General features: G+C 36.1%; 2 protein-coding genes across 3 annotated transcripts in view; one reads left to right on the top strand and one right to left on the bottom strand.

Moving 5' to 3' along the window:
* The window catches only part of tmem54b (transmembrane protein 54b), a 10,130-nt gene extending 7,219 nt beyond the window's left edge, over nucleotides 1-2,911 (top strand). The window contains exons 5-6 of one of the 2 annotated variants that reach the window (XM_073821429.1): nucleotides 2,113-2,259; nucleotides 2,536-2,911. In XM_073821429.1, coding sequence (XP_073677530.1) covers nucleotides 2,113-2,259; nucleotides 2,536-2,757 — 369 coding nt within the window. In that variant the 3' untranslated portion in view covers nucleotides 2,758-2,911. The remainder of the gene's footprint in view (nucleotides 1-2,112; nucleotides 2,260-2,535) is intronic. The other variant, XM_073821430.1, reaches the window with a different exon arrangement.
* Nucleotides 2,912-5,175: 2,264 nt separating this feature from the next.
* Nucleotides 5,176-16,299, bottom strand: part of hpca (hippocalcin) — a 44,606-nt gene continuing 33,482 nt past the window's right edge. The window contains exons 3-5 of the mRNA XM_073821431.1: nucleotides 14,036-14,317; nucleotides 9,654-9,759; nucleotides 5,176-6,883 (exon numbers count right to left, since the gene is read on the bottom strand). Coding sequence (XP_073677532.1) covers nucleotides 6,786-6,883; nucleotides 9,654-9,759; nucleotides 14,036-14,317 — 486 coding nt within the window. The 3' untranslated portion in view covers nucleotides 5,176-6,785. The remainder of the gene's footprint in view (nucleotides 6,884-9,653; nucleotides 9,760-14,035; nucleotides 14,318-16,299) is intronic.

The following is a 16,299-nucleotide window of genomic DNA, read 5'->3' as shown; positions in this document are numbered from 1 at the left end:
ATCACGAGCTGACTCGCTACCACCTGTGGCTTATTTTCCCACGCCTTTATATGTCCCCACTTTCCCTTTCCTCGCTGTGAGTAGATTGTCTTTACGTATGTCTCGTGTCTCTCTCGCTGCAGTCTGACCCTTGTGTTCTCTTGTGCTGCAGGATTCTTAGCGCGGAGTTCCAGCTGCTTGGATGGTCCGCTATTCTGCCGGCCAGCTCTGGAATCTCTGTGTTCTTTCCTACGAACAGTTAAATATTGTTTATGTTACTTTGTGTTTTGGTCACTGCCGGCTAGCTCTGGAATCACCGCTTCTCCAAGCAGCAGTTAACTATTGTTTCTGTTATTTTATGTTTTGTCGCTGCCGGCCAGCTTTGGGAATCTCCGCTTATTCTACAGCGGTTAACTATTATTTGTGTTACTTTGTGTTTTTGAGGCAAAAGAAATAAAGCTTCACTATTTCTAACTCTGCATCTGAGTCCTCTATTACCATCACCTGGCAGTATGGATTTGTTCATTTTACAGTAATAATGCTGTGAAAACTACAGAAATTTGTTACAGTGTTCTCAAAAATCAATAGAAAAGCCTTTACTGGTTATTACAGCAATCAAACGCTTCCTACTGTATAATTGCTGACCAGCTTTTTGCATGTCTCCACTGGTATTTTTGCCCATTCATCTTTAGTGATGAGCTCCAACTCTTTCAGGTTGGAGGGTCTCCTTGCCATCACTCTGATCTTTAGCTCCCTCCACAGATTTTTGTTCACCTGTTGAGTTGATTAAAACAGCTGTTCCCAACGAATCAGGGTAATTAAGATGCTTTAGAACAGCTTGGACTATTTGGAATGGTATACTTTGGATTTTCCCATAGACTCTGACAGTTTGCAAAGGTTATTGTCACGAATTGGTCGTCCTGTCATCATAAACTCTTGCACTACACATCATGGACTTCATTCCCCACAAGCCACTGCACTAATCACTGCATTCACCTGCTCCTTGTTTCTCACTGCACTGATTACCACTCACACCTGCACCTCATTTCTAGGACTGCATTTAAGCCACTCTCACACACAGCTTCTTCGCGAAGTCTTGTATTGCCCCGGCTGCATTTCTGAGCGTTTCTTTCCGTGTTTGTTTTCCCGTGTTTTGATTCCTGGACTCCCACTCGTGTTTGATTCTCGCTGCCCTCCCCGACCATTCTGCCTGTGTTTGACTTCGATTTCTGCCTGCCCCTTTGTGTTTTGCCTGTACTAATAAAAGCTTGCAAATGGATCCGCTCGTCTCAGACCATCCTTGTGACAGTTATGAATAATTTTGGACATGCCACTTTTTGTTCAAATGTAAATAAATGCTGAGAAATATTTTTTTCCACAATGATGTGTCTTGTACATCGTCTTATTATCTTTTGGTAGAGGCCTGTGTCATTTCAAATCAAAAAAAAAAACTTGCTGGTTGAATAAAAGTAACTTTAAGTCAGAATTTGCCAGGGGTATGAATAATTTCGGGCTTGAATGTATATATAAATAATTTTTATTTATTTATTTATTATTGTATGTATTACATTTGGAGTACTATAGTCTGCCAAAAGTTATAACAAATCAAGAAGAAGAGTGCAAAAAACTGCCTGAGGAAAAAAGGGTTTGTGGTTGGCCAAACTGAACCAGGTTTTCCAGGCAAGAATCTTGACAACATTCGTGTTTGTTCTTATCATTTCCAGTCAGGTAGGTGAAATATTAATACTGCTTGTAGGTATCTTTAGCACCTTCTAATTATAGTTTGTCAAAATATTGCGGCCTTTTTATCTTACTAAGTCTTTCTCTATATGATTTAACAGCCTCCACGCATTTTTTCCATGGTTTAAATAGCGTAAATTAGCAGATCAACGTATTCAGTAGTACATTAACCGTGCAATAAATGCTGTTTACATCCGCGTATGCCAATACGCGTTGAAGAAAAATATTGTTGGTTCTCATTGAAAAAACTATATAATGAACAGTAAGCTACAGCAAGGGTGCAAAATTGTTCAGAAAAGAAACAAACTGTAAACGGTGAAAAAGTTCGCTAGTCACGATCACCTCACAGTGAATATATGCAATAAAGGCTCTCTATATTTCTCTCTCTCTCAGGGCACCACGATACTCCTGTGGGTCCCGCTGATACTAATGAGTGCAGTGGAGATGGTGTTCTCATGCCGCTTATGTAAGGTCTCCATCTCCTACCTCGGTCTGCCCTGGTGCCTCCGCAAACAACATTTACAAGATGAGAGCAGATTGGTATGTGCTGGCCGACTCTGCGCTGATACTCAAGGGAGCTCAGATTTGCACTATTAAAAATAATCAGCGCTTAGGCGTAGGTGGACTCATCCTGTGAGTCTTCGGTTGTACATCTGACAACTCACGCTGTCCTCTTAATAGATGCTTGAGAGAATACTAACTAACACGTGTGTGACAGACTCACGGTCCCCCTGTATGTGAGAGAGAGGGTGTGTTCGGTGACTCATACTGCAGTCATACTGTACTCTAAAGCGGCGTCACTGTTTTCCTTTTCAGATGAAAACCCCGAGAGCGGACGAGCCCCGTTACTCACCCCCTTCCCGTCGTTGCCAAGGAGACGAGGAGCGTAAGCTGACCGTTATTAGACCCCCAGAGCGACACAGGCCACCTTACAACTCACCTTCGCACCGCTCCGCGTCCTCCGGTCAGTACCGCCAACAGCCTTCCGCATCCCCGTTCAACCGGGCGGCGCTGGAAAGGTCCAGTATCTGGATCTGATCATGAATCTGACTGCGGCATCATTCAGGGATCAGGTGAAAGACGAATGTTACATTGGTGCTTGTACAGTTCGGATCTGTTGCTTTATCACCCATGAATCGTCACTTTAAGTGTGTGTGTTGTGTTACAATAAACCTACCTATTTAGAAACTTTTATGCTGTCTAAAAATGTAAGTTTTACATATATTGGTGAGTAAAAAAGAATAAAGGATTAGTTTACTTCTAGAATAAACATTTTCTGATAATCTACTCACCCTGATGTTGTCCAACATGTTCATGTCTTTCTTTCTTTAGTCGAAAAGAAATGAAGGTTTTTGAGGAAAAAATGCCAGGATATAGTGGACTTTCCATATAGTGGACTTCAATGGGGATCAGTTGTTTAAAGGTCCAAATTGCAGTTAAAATGCGGAATAAGAGTCTTTTCTAATTTAAGTTTGAACATAATCACTTTGGAAAGGTCATGCGTGCTTAGTTCTTTGTCTGCCTAGCTACTTTGGGTAGGGTATAGGGCCAAAAACTCCATCTCATTTTCTCCTCCAACTTCAAAATTATCCAGCATTGTTGTTTTACCTTTTTTGTAAAGGATTTTTGACTTTCTTTACCTGTTTGCTTTGTAAAGACTGGCCTTTCCAACGTGACTATAAAATGCCTGATGTCAAGCTAGAGCAAAACGAGCATTTGTGGTTAAGAAGTATTTGATTTTTTTTTTTAGAAAATGACCAAACGTTTCTCTAGATAAGACCATTCTTCCTTGGCTGGGATCATGTAGAGCTGCAATTGAAACACTGCATTGAAACTGCAACTTGGACCTTCAAACTGTTGATCCCCATGGAAGTCCACTATATGGAGAAAAATCCTGAAATGTTTTCCTCAAAAACCTAAATTCTTTTTGACTGAAGAAAAAAAGATATGATATGATGAGATCTTGGATGGCATGGGGGTGAGTAAATTATCAGTACAATGTAAGTCTACCAAGAAAAAAAAGTCTTTGTGTTTATAAAGGAATATTATAGAAATATTATATAAAAAGTAACACTGTGAATTAAATATTTTTAAATGGATGTATTTATAGATCGCTTAGATTAATACATTTTACATTAAAACATCAAGAACAATTCAGTGGTGAAGATTTATCTATCCTTCAAACTTTCTTCTTAAAAATTTGTTAATATAAGTACTTTTAATTTCACTTTAGTTTAATAAGCATTTAAATGTCTTTACCTTCACATGTTGAATAGTTGTTACCTTCAGTTTAAAAGGCACTCTCAAGCATTGCATTCTGGGAAATTAAGTGTTATTCCACTTTAATCTACAAAAATAATTTATTGTCTGTCTACTGGGTTAAATTATTAAAACATTTACTTGAAATTAAGCTGAAATAATAAGTATAATAATATGTAAGTTTATATAAGTTTAAGCTAAAGCACTAAAATAAACTGAAATTGAAGCTAAAAGTAAAACTGAACTACAAAAATTAAACATATATAGTAATATTTAAAAAAAATTACACCAACACAAATAATGTAACTGTAAAATAATAATGTAAAATATTCCAAATATTAATACAAAATGTACACTACCAGTTTTTTAAAAGATTTCAAGAGTTTTAATGTTTTTAAAGAAGTCTCTTCTGCTCACCAAGCCTGCATTTATTTGATCCAAAGCACAGCAAAAACAGTAAAACTTTGAAATATTTTTACTATTTAAAATAGTTGTTTTCTATTTGAATATATTTTAAAATGTAATTTATTCCTGTGATTTCAAAGCTGAATTTTTATCAGCATTACTCCAGTCAAGTGATCCTTTAGAAATCATTCTAATATTCTGATTTGCTGCTCAAAAACATTTCTTCTTATCATTATTACTACTATGTTGAAAACAGCATATTAGAATGATTTCTGAAGGATTATGTGACTCTGAAGACTGGAGTAATGATGCTGAAAATGTAACTTTGATCACAGGAATAATTACATTATAAAATATATTCAAATAGAAAACAGTTATTTTAAATAGTAAACCAATTTTTCCTGTTTTTGCTGTATTTTGGATAAAATAAATGCAGGCTTGGTGAGCAGAAAAGAATTCCTTTTGACTGGTAGTGTAATAGTATACAAATAATACTCTAATATCTATCCATCTATCTAGAGTTTAACATTTTCAAACTCATTAGCCAACTTTGCTTTTCTATTAGTTACATGAATTTCTTTCTTAATTTCTTTTATTCATTTTAGGTTCCTTTCATTCCTATTCAAATTGAAATTCTGTTCTTTAGTTCTGTTCTGTTTTTTGATCAGGAATCATATGGGAATATGCTAAATACCTTTGCACTTTGTGATCACATGACCAGGCTGATCAGTAAGACACAACAATAAATGTATGTACAGGTCAGCGTTGCACAAGGATCACTCTCAGGCGACATTCTAAACACAGAAGTATATTTTTTAACGTCAGTAAAAGGGGACAATCTTTATGTCCTCGCATGAGGTTTTCATGCAACATAATAGAGGAAAGTTGCTATAGAGGGTGCAGCATCAAATATGGTCTCGGTACAAATATGGAAGCAACATGGATGCCAGCAAAAGTGAGAGAGCTACACATGTATCAAGAGTGGTCATGTATGGAGTTCACGAGCTAATACTGTATGTTACAAAAGCAGGAGAACCTGGAGAATTCAGGTCATGGAATGTCATTTGTTGTATACAACGAAAAGAAAAACCAAAGCAGTGGCGTTCTCCTTAAACCTGTTCATTCAAGAGTGGAAATAAGCCCTTAGTGATCGCTTTCAGTATTCAGACTCTTTATCTAAAGGTGAGAGATGATCATAAATTATAGCATTGTACATTCCTGTCTATGTTGTTGATGGAAACCTAAGATTTGGAGTACCATATGACGCAGGATAAAGGTGTCACGAGTTTGCTGCTTCAAATCGGGGTTCAAAAACTTACTTGCATACAAAGATATCGTATTGAACTACACAAAGTGTTACTATAAAGTTTGCACAGACGCATACATACACCAAAACATGCAAACCGTCACTCTTGCGTACATACAAACGCGCATAACCGCACGCACACACATGAAGCGCTTCAAATGATATGTGCTACCAGTGTCTTCCATTCAACCGAATGTGTCCCCTGATGCAAAAATTTCCCACGATGCGCTGAAAAAGCCTCGAATGACTAACGACTTACTCCAAACGGCATAATACATCACCAAGTGTCTCACGCCTCGGTTCGACAGTAATAAAATCACTCTTGGTAAAATAAACACCATAAAAATGCAAAAAAATAAATAACGAAATAATGGAAGCAAACCACATATTTACAACTTCAACGACAAAATTAAATGAACAGAATTCAAGAATGGGATCCTCAGCCTTCTCTTTGTAAAATAAAGATCATGAGCGCCAGAGCGGAAAAATCCCAACATTCAGTCCATCAGTCCACTGGGTCAATTGGAGGCTAAGATTTGGATACTGCCTGAAGCTACATAATACTGCCGTAAGATGCATGTGAGTAAAAAGACGTCTATATCTGCCTTCCTTTGTAGTCCTAACATGTCTCAATATGCATTTATACTGTATATACACATAAATATCCATATAAAAAGTAGATGGGGAACTGTGCCCTCACAAAACAACAGGGAAGAGAAACAAAACAGCACAGATATTTAACACAAGATTGGTGGGGAAGGTTAAGAGCGCATGCACGATTCCTACAAAGGAACATTCTTTTCCAAAAATCAGGACCCTGGAACGCAGAACGCGATCGGCCGCTTTTTTAATATATTTTTTTGGAGTCGAGTGCTCCATCGGCTTCTGCAGAGACAAGGACGGATGACACGCAGCAGACAGAGAATGTCCTGGCAGGTGTTGTCTTTGTTCTTCAGATGTACGCATGTCCTTTCTGGGAAAAGGTGAAAAGTAAAATTGTTGCACGTTTTTTTTCTTAGAACTCTTTCGTCTGGAACACAAAGAAGAATGAGATATAAGAGCTTTCATGCATTGGGTGCCGCTTGTCGGGAGCGACTCAAAACTGCGAGGCGCTGCTGGGGTCACACTGCAGTAGCCGCACAATGGAGGGATCACTTTTGGCACCTTTTATGAACTCTTCTAAAGACAGTTTGCCTAGAAAGAGAAGACACAAATAGTGGGGAGATGAAAGTTAAGAGATAAGACACTGCATGTTTTTTTTTTTTTATTTCTTTTTTTCATAGTGTCAGATTGGAAAGGCATTTATTTTCAATAAAATGAAGGAAATACATGCACTCAATATGTATAATATTATTGCACACTGTCCTGTATTTTAAAATGTACCACAATACTGAGGTGCAACTATCTCATTTCAGTAAACAGCATCTACACTATATTGCCAAAAGTATTGGGACACCCCATTCTAATGAACAGGTTTGACTACTGTAGTAATTTCCATGGGTACAAACAAATCCTAATGTTTTAGCATATAATGATATTCTAGGGGACTCTGTGCTTTTAATTTGATAGCAACGGCTTTGACAGGACCCTTTTCTATTCTAGCATGACAACGCCTCCGTGTATAAGGCAAGGTTCAAAAAGAAATGATTGATTCAGTCAGTGTGGAAGAACTTGACTGGTCCGGAGAAAGCAAAGTCCTAATCCCAGCTGAACATCTCTGGAGTGACTTTGAATGCAGATTTTGAGCCAAAAACCACCAAACACCAATAACTTGTATATATGGTCATTTTTGACACTTCCAAAACGGTTGCAACAGAGATGGAAATACAATTTATAAACACATGAATTGTTTCCATCTTTGTTGCCACAGTTTTGGAAGTGCCTTTTTCTGTTCTAAAGAAGGGGTGTCCCAATACTTTTGTTCATATAGTGTATGTACAAGTCATTAGTGTTTGGTGATGAGTTTTTGGCTCATGGTCTGCTTTTAAAGTCACACCAATGGTGTTCAGCTGAGATTAGGACTTGTCAATTTTTCCACACCGACTGAATCAATCATTTCTTTTTGAACCTTGCCTTATACAAAAAGGCATTGTCATGTTAGAATTGAAGAGGGTCCTGTCCAAACTGTTGTTGTAAAATTAGAAGCACACAATCCCCTAGAATATCATTATATGCTTAAACATTAAGATTTGTACTCATGGAAATTATAAATTAGTCCAACCTGTTCATTAGAAGGTGTTCCAATACTTTAGACAATATAGTGTATCACTATTTAGTGTAAACAGCACTTAGTGTAAATAGCATCTAGCACTATTTGCACTTGCGATATGATAAAAGTTCAACATGAATGTGACCTTTTGGTCAACTTTTAGTATCCAGTCAAGATATTGTTTGATGTATTATTGTAAAATAATGTCGAGTTATTGCTGGTCATTACTGATTTTAATATTATTGTTGGAAGTTAATTTATATTTAATAAATATATTTCTGTTGTAATTTCTTCCTTTGTACGTACCCTAATATTAAAAGTTTAAGGTCAGTAAGAATTTAAATGTTTTGAAAGAAGTCTCTTATGCTTACCAAGAATTTATTTATTTGATAAAAATACAGTATTAACAGTAATAATCTGAAACAGTATTACAACTTACAAGAACAGTTTTCTGAATTTCCATAAGCCATTACTCCAGTTTTCAGGATCACATGATCCTTCAAAAATCATTCTAATATGATCATTTATTACTTTTATTATCAATGTTGGAAACAGTTGTGATTTCGGAACTTGGATTCTTTTTTCAGGATTATTTAAAGAATAAAACTTCAACATGAACAGCATTTATTCAAGTCTTTGCTATCACTTTTCATAAATTTAGCACATCCTTGGTGAATAAAAGTATTCATTTCTTTAAAAAAATACAGATCACAGACTTTTAAATGCTTTTTTATATTGTTAAATAAATGTCATTCTTCAACTTTTTATTTATTAAAGAATCCGGAATAAAGTATGACAGGTTCTAACAAAATATTAAGCAGAACAACTGTTACATGTGACACTGAAGACTGGAGTAATGATGCTGAAAATTCAGCTTTGCATCACAGGAATAAATTACATTTTAATTTTTTTTTCCTATTCTTTGGTGAACAGAAAGTTCTAAAGAACATTTAAAATATAATAATTACTGTCACTTTACTGATCAATTTTAATTTTATACACCAGTGTCACACACCAGTATTAATTTCTTACAAAAAGCATTTTTTACACCTGTATTTTGTACACCAGTATTGCATTATTTATATGTGACCCTGGACCACAAAACCAGTCTTAAGTCGCTGGGGTATGTTTGTAGCAATAGCCAAAAATACATTGCATGGGTCAAAATTATTGATTTTTCTTTTATGCCAAAAATCATTAGGAAATTAAGTAAAGATCATGTTCCATGAAGATTTTTCAAAAATTCCTACTGTAAATGTATCAAAATGTAATTTTTGATTAGTAATATGCATTGTTAAGAACCTAATTTGGACAACTTTAAAGGTGATTTTCTCAGGATTTTGATTTTTTTGCACCCTCAGATTCCAGATTTTCAAATAGATGTATCTCGGCCAAATATTGTCCTATCCTAACAAACCATACATCAATAGAAAGCTTATTTACTGAGCTTTCATATTATATATACATCTCAGTTTTGTAAAATTTAACCTTATGACTGGTTTTGTGGTCCAGGGTCACATATTATTTTATTCATACAGCTTTATATTGCTTTTTGCAAGTTAATTGGCAATCAGAAAATTCTATGCGTCAACTTGATGATTGCTAAACGAATGCCCTTTCATGAGGCCTACACATGCTCTGAATGCACTTATTGAATTAAATCCCATATTTTTGCTGTTTAATAATCACACCAGGTCATTTGGTGATTTCAATTCATCATGTATTCAAACAGTCAAGTTCTCATCCACATCTTACCATCATTGTTCAGGTCCATTTGTCTGAATATCTTATCTGTCCTCTTCTCTGGTGTGGATTCATCCTCAGGCATTTTCATCACCGATGACACCATCTTATAAATGGCCTGTTAAAAATATGAATAATGAACCAGGTTAAAAAAAATCAGTAGACCACCTTTATCTGGCCCTCACAGGTTCAGCTTATCCAATATTCTGTTCTATTAGCATTTTATCCTGCACTAAGGTTCTCCATGAGCCGTGAAGCAGAAAGCAAACTCGAGCAGAGAAACTTCACAGGCCTTTTCAGCTCATTTACCAGCCATACCCACTAAATCAGAGATGTCGGTTTGGAGTCAATCAATTATGTAATGTTTCTGAGGCATAATGATATTCACTACTCTCAGCTTAGCCCTCCACCTTTTAAAAGCAGCCGCTGCCATGATAAAATATGCAACATGCTGCAATCTCTGAGTGCCAGCCAACTGTAACCTCCATGAGCTAGCGGATAATCCCACCATTCTGCACACACAGGGATAAACCCTGGTTAAATTTAACTCATTAATCCAACAGAGAAGAGAGCCAACGTGGGCACTACGGCCCTCCCCCATTTCTGCGATCTTCCTCCCCACAGGCTCGCTCTGCTATCCGAGGGGCATCGCGCAGAACGAACAGAGCTTTTGCCAAACCTAGCTGAGGGAGACTGGCACCAACTGAGCATGCTAAGCACATGCTAATAGCTTCTCTACTCCCACAGCACAGGCTGACAGGGGAGCGATCATCTGGGACAGCACGCTAATATTTGTCTTTGATCTCTCCAGCAGGGGTCAGGCTGCTCATCTCTGTGCTTTCTGCAAATTATGAAGACTGTACTGTACGTGCACTTAGAAGTGACTGTTGGTTTGGAAGGAGAATGTCTGCCTGTGTGCGAATTGGTTTGTAGTATATATACTGCAGAAATAGTAAGAGTATATGGTAGTTGGCCAGCTCAAAAAATGTCTATGTATCTTAAAGATCAATTCTAATCTGATGAATCATTTCACACACATCAAACGGAGAAAAAATACTGAGGCATGCTGCAATAAGAAGAGCATGAAAGGATATGGCTGCACGTTAATAAGTAATATATTAGGTGGGTGAAAAGAAATGCTCAACATAAATTAAAAATCGAGTCTGTTTCCTTCAAGTATTTTGATTCTTTCATTTCTTCAAAGATAAAAGCAAGTGTTTTTCTTTCATCTGACATTATAAGGACACAGAGTCACCACAGAAGTCAACCAACAGGAGGATTTCTGTTGAAACCAATGGAAACTGGGGATATTTTTTAGTTCAGTGGTCAAAGTATCTGTGAAATGTCACATTATTATCTGTGAAGTTTTAAAATTTTGGTGCAATCCTTTTATATATGTTTTCAATCAATTAACAGTGTAAAAAAATGTATTGTTCATTGTTCGTTCATGTTAGTTTATACATTAACTAATGTTAACAAATGAAACCTCATTCTAAAGAGTTACCAGTTTAATTTCTATTTTGAACTGAATTGAATAATTGCTTTCATTTTCACGAACTGTGCTGTTAAGCAGTTACGATTTAACTTTTCAAAAGTAATTTTATGTTTGTGCTTTTGAAAATGGATGTTCACTATGCCTAATTAGGCTCATTATTTTAGGCTCATTTTGAGCACAGTGTTTGGATAGTTATGTGAACACCTGGCAAATAGGCAGTTTGTCTTGGTATTTTGCCTTAATTTGCCTTTAATAAAGCTTCCAACCTTCTTAGAATAGATTCATGCAACCTTTGAATAGTCTCCAATGGACTGCTGTCTTTCAGAACATCTGTCAGATATTTCAAATATGTTGAAGAAGGGAATTGGCTTCTCACACTTCTCACCAAAACTGCCCACAGTGGCTTGATAATATTCAAGTCAGGTGATTTGTTAGGTGATTAGTGTTTAGTTTTCTTCATATTTATTCATATGGCGGTGTACTGTCTCCCTTGTGGTATAATTAAGATTTCTGTGTGAGAATTACACCGCTGTGACTGCTAAATTTTTAGGAATGTTTATAAAATTTTGTGCAAACCCAATGAAAATTAACCAAACAAAAACAATAGTTACTATAGTTAAACCATGGTAACCACAAATTAACCAATGTCTTGCTACACTAACCATTGTTTAACCATGGTATTTGAAGTAAAACTATGGTTATACAAATGGTAATCAATGCGCCAAAAACCATGGTTACGACACTTTTACTATAGTAAATCCATGGTTCATTTTCGAAAGACAAACAATAAGCTGTTCAGGCCCATTTATATAGAAAAATAATCACTGAAGGACTGTTTTGGTAACCAGTGTATTTGTAGAGTGTTTCAATGGTTGTAGAGCTGCAGGATTAATCGATAAAAGATCGAGATCTAGATTCAAACACCCACACAATCTTATTACTAAATGACAACGATTCATCTGTGTCTATTAAACCGTTGATAAAGTCATACCGGAACAGGCATATCTGTGTTCGCGCTGCCACTGACACAGAGAGAGCAGTTATCATGTTTAGGTTAGAAACAGCTTCACAAACAGTGTTTTCAACTATTTATAGTTCTGATATAAACACTAATGTCCATGGTAGCTTTCAAAATACAACATATTATCTTTTGAAAGTTATTGGCACTTCAAATAACGTTGCAACTAGGTGGCAAGTGCAACAAGTGACTAATTTACTAAAGTGATTTGAAACACGCAGCATTATTTTGTGTGTTGACATAATTCTCCTTTTTTAAACAGCCAAGAGTGTTTCATTTACATCACAGCTTGGGCCAGAGCTGTTGAGCCGAGTAAAGCCACCTTTGACAGCGTATGACAGCCACACTCTCATCCACATTGCATTATCTATATATAAAATAGCCTTCTGTGTAGTATTAAAATGGGTGTGATACATTTTGTCTGCACCGACTCACACATATGATCCACTCTGTGCTATCATGTCTCTGAACTGGAGCAGCTTGTGTGCATGCTGCGGCGGTTTATGTGACTCAACGCAAAACCAGACTTCATTCGCCCCAATGGAAAACACATTTACACTGTCTGAATCGTTCAGCCTGTATAGTGAACTACGTTCCATTAACCATACAGAAAATACTAACTCTGTGAAGTTTCAGCATCTATTTATAGTGTAGGGGGCCGGACGTTTCGGGTTCTAGAGAGCATTTGATTGGCAAAGTGCAGGGTGATGTCATCAAAATCATAAATCCGTATTAGTGGAAGTTAGAGACTGTAAGACTTGAATGCTTATATCTTCTAAATACGAATTTTGTCATTGTTTTGGTGCACACTAGCTTACAGATAAATTTAATGCTAACATATTCATACCAAACACCAAAAAAACTTTGATTTTGATTTCATGGGGACTTTTAAATTATTGTTTTTTAATTATTTAATTATTAAAAATTATTTGTCATTGAATCATTCATTCAAGAAATTTGTTCAAAATGCTGATTCATTCAGTAACTAAACAAATGAAGTATTTCTGAGTGAGTCATTGAATCATTCATTCAAAAAATGGAATTAAATATTTCATGCAAAGTAATTAAACATGTTTGAATAGACTGCAGCAATAACATTTTGTCACAGCTTGTAGTAAATGACCCATTATTTTGCTTAGTTCAGAGTCGTGGGAGAATTGTGATATTTGAAATCATGATTCTCAATTTATCCAGAATCATGCAGCTCTAATGGTCACCCTACTGAAAAGGCCTAAGGCTGTCAGCTGGTCTCCTAGCTAATTAGCTAACCAAATGTTGAAGATTACTGAGCACAGTCTTCATGGCAGCTAGCAGTTAGCATCTAACATCTAAAGTCCAAATAAACCATATTTGTAATGCTGGACCACAAAACCAGTCTTAAGTAGCATTAGTATATTTGTAGCAATAGCCAAAAATACATTGTATGGGTCAAGTGATCGATTTTTCTTTTATGCCAAAAATCATTAGGATATTAAATAAAGATCATGTTCCATGAAGATAGTTTGTACATTTCCTACCATAAATATATAACTTAATTTTTGACATTTGGACAACTTTAAAGGCAATTTTCTCAATATTTAGATTTTTTTGCACCCTCAGATTCCAGATTTTCAAAAAGTTGTATCTCAGCCAAATATTGTCCTAACAACCCATACATCAATAGGAAGCTTATTTATCCAGCTTTCATATAATACATAAATCTCAATTTGAAAAAAATTTACCCTTATGACTGGTTTTGTGGTCCAGGGTCACATCTGCTTATTAAAATCATCATAGCAGTGAAAAAATTAGTGTATGAATGCAATATACAGCACATCTGTTTATGATAGAAGTGGATTTAGGCTGCTGACATTAACACAAGCATTCCAAATTGCCACTGACCTGCACAATCTCTAGCATTTCCTCACGGCTGATGTAACCGTTGCCGTCCAGATCATACATGCTGAAGGCCCACTTCAGCTTCTGCTCCAGTTTTCCCCGCGATGTCACACTCAGAGCAATGATGAACTCCCGGAAGTCGATGGTCCCGTCGTTGTTGGTGTCGAATGTACGAAAGACATGCTCAGCGAATTTAGAGGCATCACCGTATGGAAAGAAGTTGGCATAGATCTTTTTAAATTCCTCAACGTTCAAATGCCCACTGGGGCAGTCTTTCAGGAACCCCTGTTTAGAGTGAACAACATATATTGCCATTAGTGTGATGCTCTAAGAGGCTCTTTATTAGAATATGACATCTTGGGTCAGATACAAGCATCCCAAAAGCCCCAAACTCATAAATGATTTCTCATGATGATGCTGTAATTTCCACTTAAGTCCTTAAGTCCTTCAGAATCAGCCAAGGTGATTTCATATTTAATACCAAGTGGAAACACACTCCTGGAAAGTTCTTGTATGAAATATAATATGATTTTTTTCAACTGATTTACTAAACTATTAAAATTCTCCAGACAATTTCATATTTCTCTCTATTTTTTATTTTCCAATAAAGAAAGTTTTTTGTGCTAATTCAATTATCTAATTTGTTTAACTTTATTTTATCATTCTTTGCCATTGAGAGTGATGGCAAAGTGATTTGGTCAGCACATAAATTCTGCATCAACAGTACTCAAAGTGTATACAAATTAAATGTTACAGACCTTTCCAGACAGTACTTGAATGCACAATTAGATCTGCACTTTTTCAGCCTCAGGGCCAGTGTGGCTCATAGCAGCTCAAAATTTACATACATATAGACGTAGATGGGTCCTTAACCTTCCTTTACAAGGGGCATTCATGTATCCTCAGGGGCAACCTACCTTGGGATTCATAATTTACTCATTAAGTAATTTCCCATGACCTCCACTTTTAGAGGCATACATTAAATGCTATATTTAACAGTCTTTTGGGAGGGGCTGACTTTTTTGTGTTCGAATATACATATTGTTCATGTATAAACACCATATAGGCCTACCGTATCTTTTCCTAATTGTATTTTTAGGGACACAACAGTTTGTCACAGTGACAGTACAGTACACATAAAGGGACAATGTTGCACATTATGTACCTCTAAAAGGTTGATAGTAGTTACCCTTAGTATTTAAGGGTAAAGTAGTTACCCATAGTAGTTAAAGGTTCCTAAAATACCCTTCATTTACAGTACACCAAAGGCATCCACTGCAAAATATAATTTTCTTACTTGGTATTTTGCATTGCTTTTCCAGTACATCGAAATATTCTTAAATTTTTAATATCTGAAGTAATTTTGCTTCTCAGGTAAATGTATCACAATTTAAATATGCTTACAAAAGTTATTTTTCTGTGCACTTAAAATGTATGAATGTCACTGCATTAGCACACTACCAAACCAAGTAGCATAATATAATATAATATAATATAATATAATATAATATAATATAATATAATATAATATAATATAATATAATACCTTAAAATGAATACAAATACACATTCAAAATGAAAACAAAAAATGCTTAATGTCTAAGTAATGTAATTAGTTCTGAGAAAAGATCTAGCATAATTTGTAAATGCTATTTGGTTCGATATTTTGTTTTCAATGCAATGGAAGTCAAACATTTTGTGTTGCTTAAAGGAAACCCTGGGTATTAAGACTTGTATGGCTTAATATAACGTAAATGATGTCTCTTACTGAAAACCCATAAGATTTACGTTATTTAGAAAATGCACATAGGTTCATACATATTTTGGACTACGGGAGGCGATATTATTTCGATAACGTGAAATGGTTGCACTCTGCAGTGAGCTACTGGCGCTACCTGTTGCTATTTTTACCGCAACACAACTGGGAAAATTAAATACTGATACAATGACCACAGCAACTGAAATAGCTTATAAGTCTATGGTTAAACCAAATGCTGTACCATCGATTTTTCCCACAAGGAGTCTAAACACCCCTGGATATCGAGTGAAATCCACGCTGAGAAGGATTCATGCCGGCATCATGACAAGCGCCAGCATGTTTACATCCTGCCAGGATGACATCTAGTGCTTCTTGTCTGCCGTTGGTAAGCTCTTTCAGTAGCTGTGGTCTACTAAAAGCCTCAAAGACATCAGGGCTAGGGTGGAGAGAAAAAAGATGTGGGTCTTTAGAAAGTTTTATTTTTCAAAAGGCTTCTGCCCATTCTTTT

This window comes from Garra rufa, chromosome 17 (genome assembly GCF_049309525.1).
Source record: "Garra rufa chromosome 17, GarRuf1.0, whole genome shotgun sequence".
Lineage (NCBI taxonomy): Eukaryota > Metazoa > Chordata > Actinopteri > Cypriniformes > Cyprinidae > Garra > Garra rufa.
The sequence above is the reverse complement of the archived record's forward strand: the minus strand, read 5'-3'. Positions and strand labels throughout refer to the sequence as shown.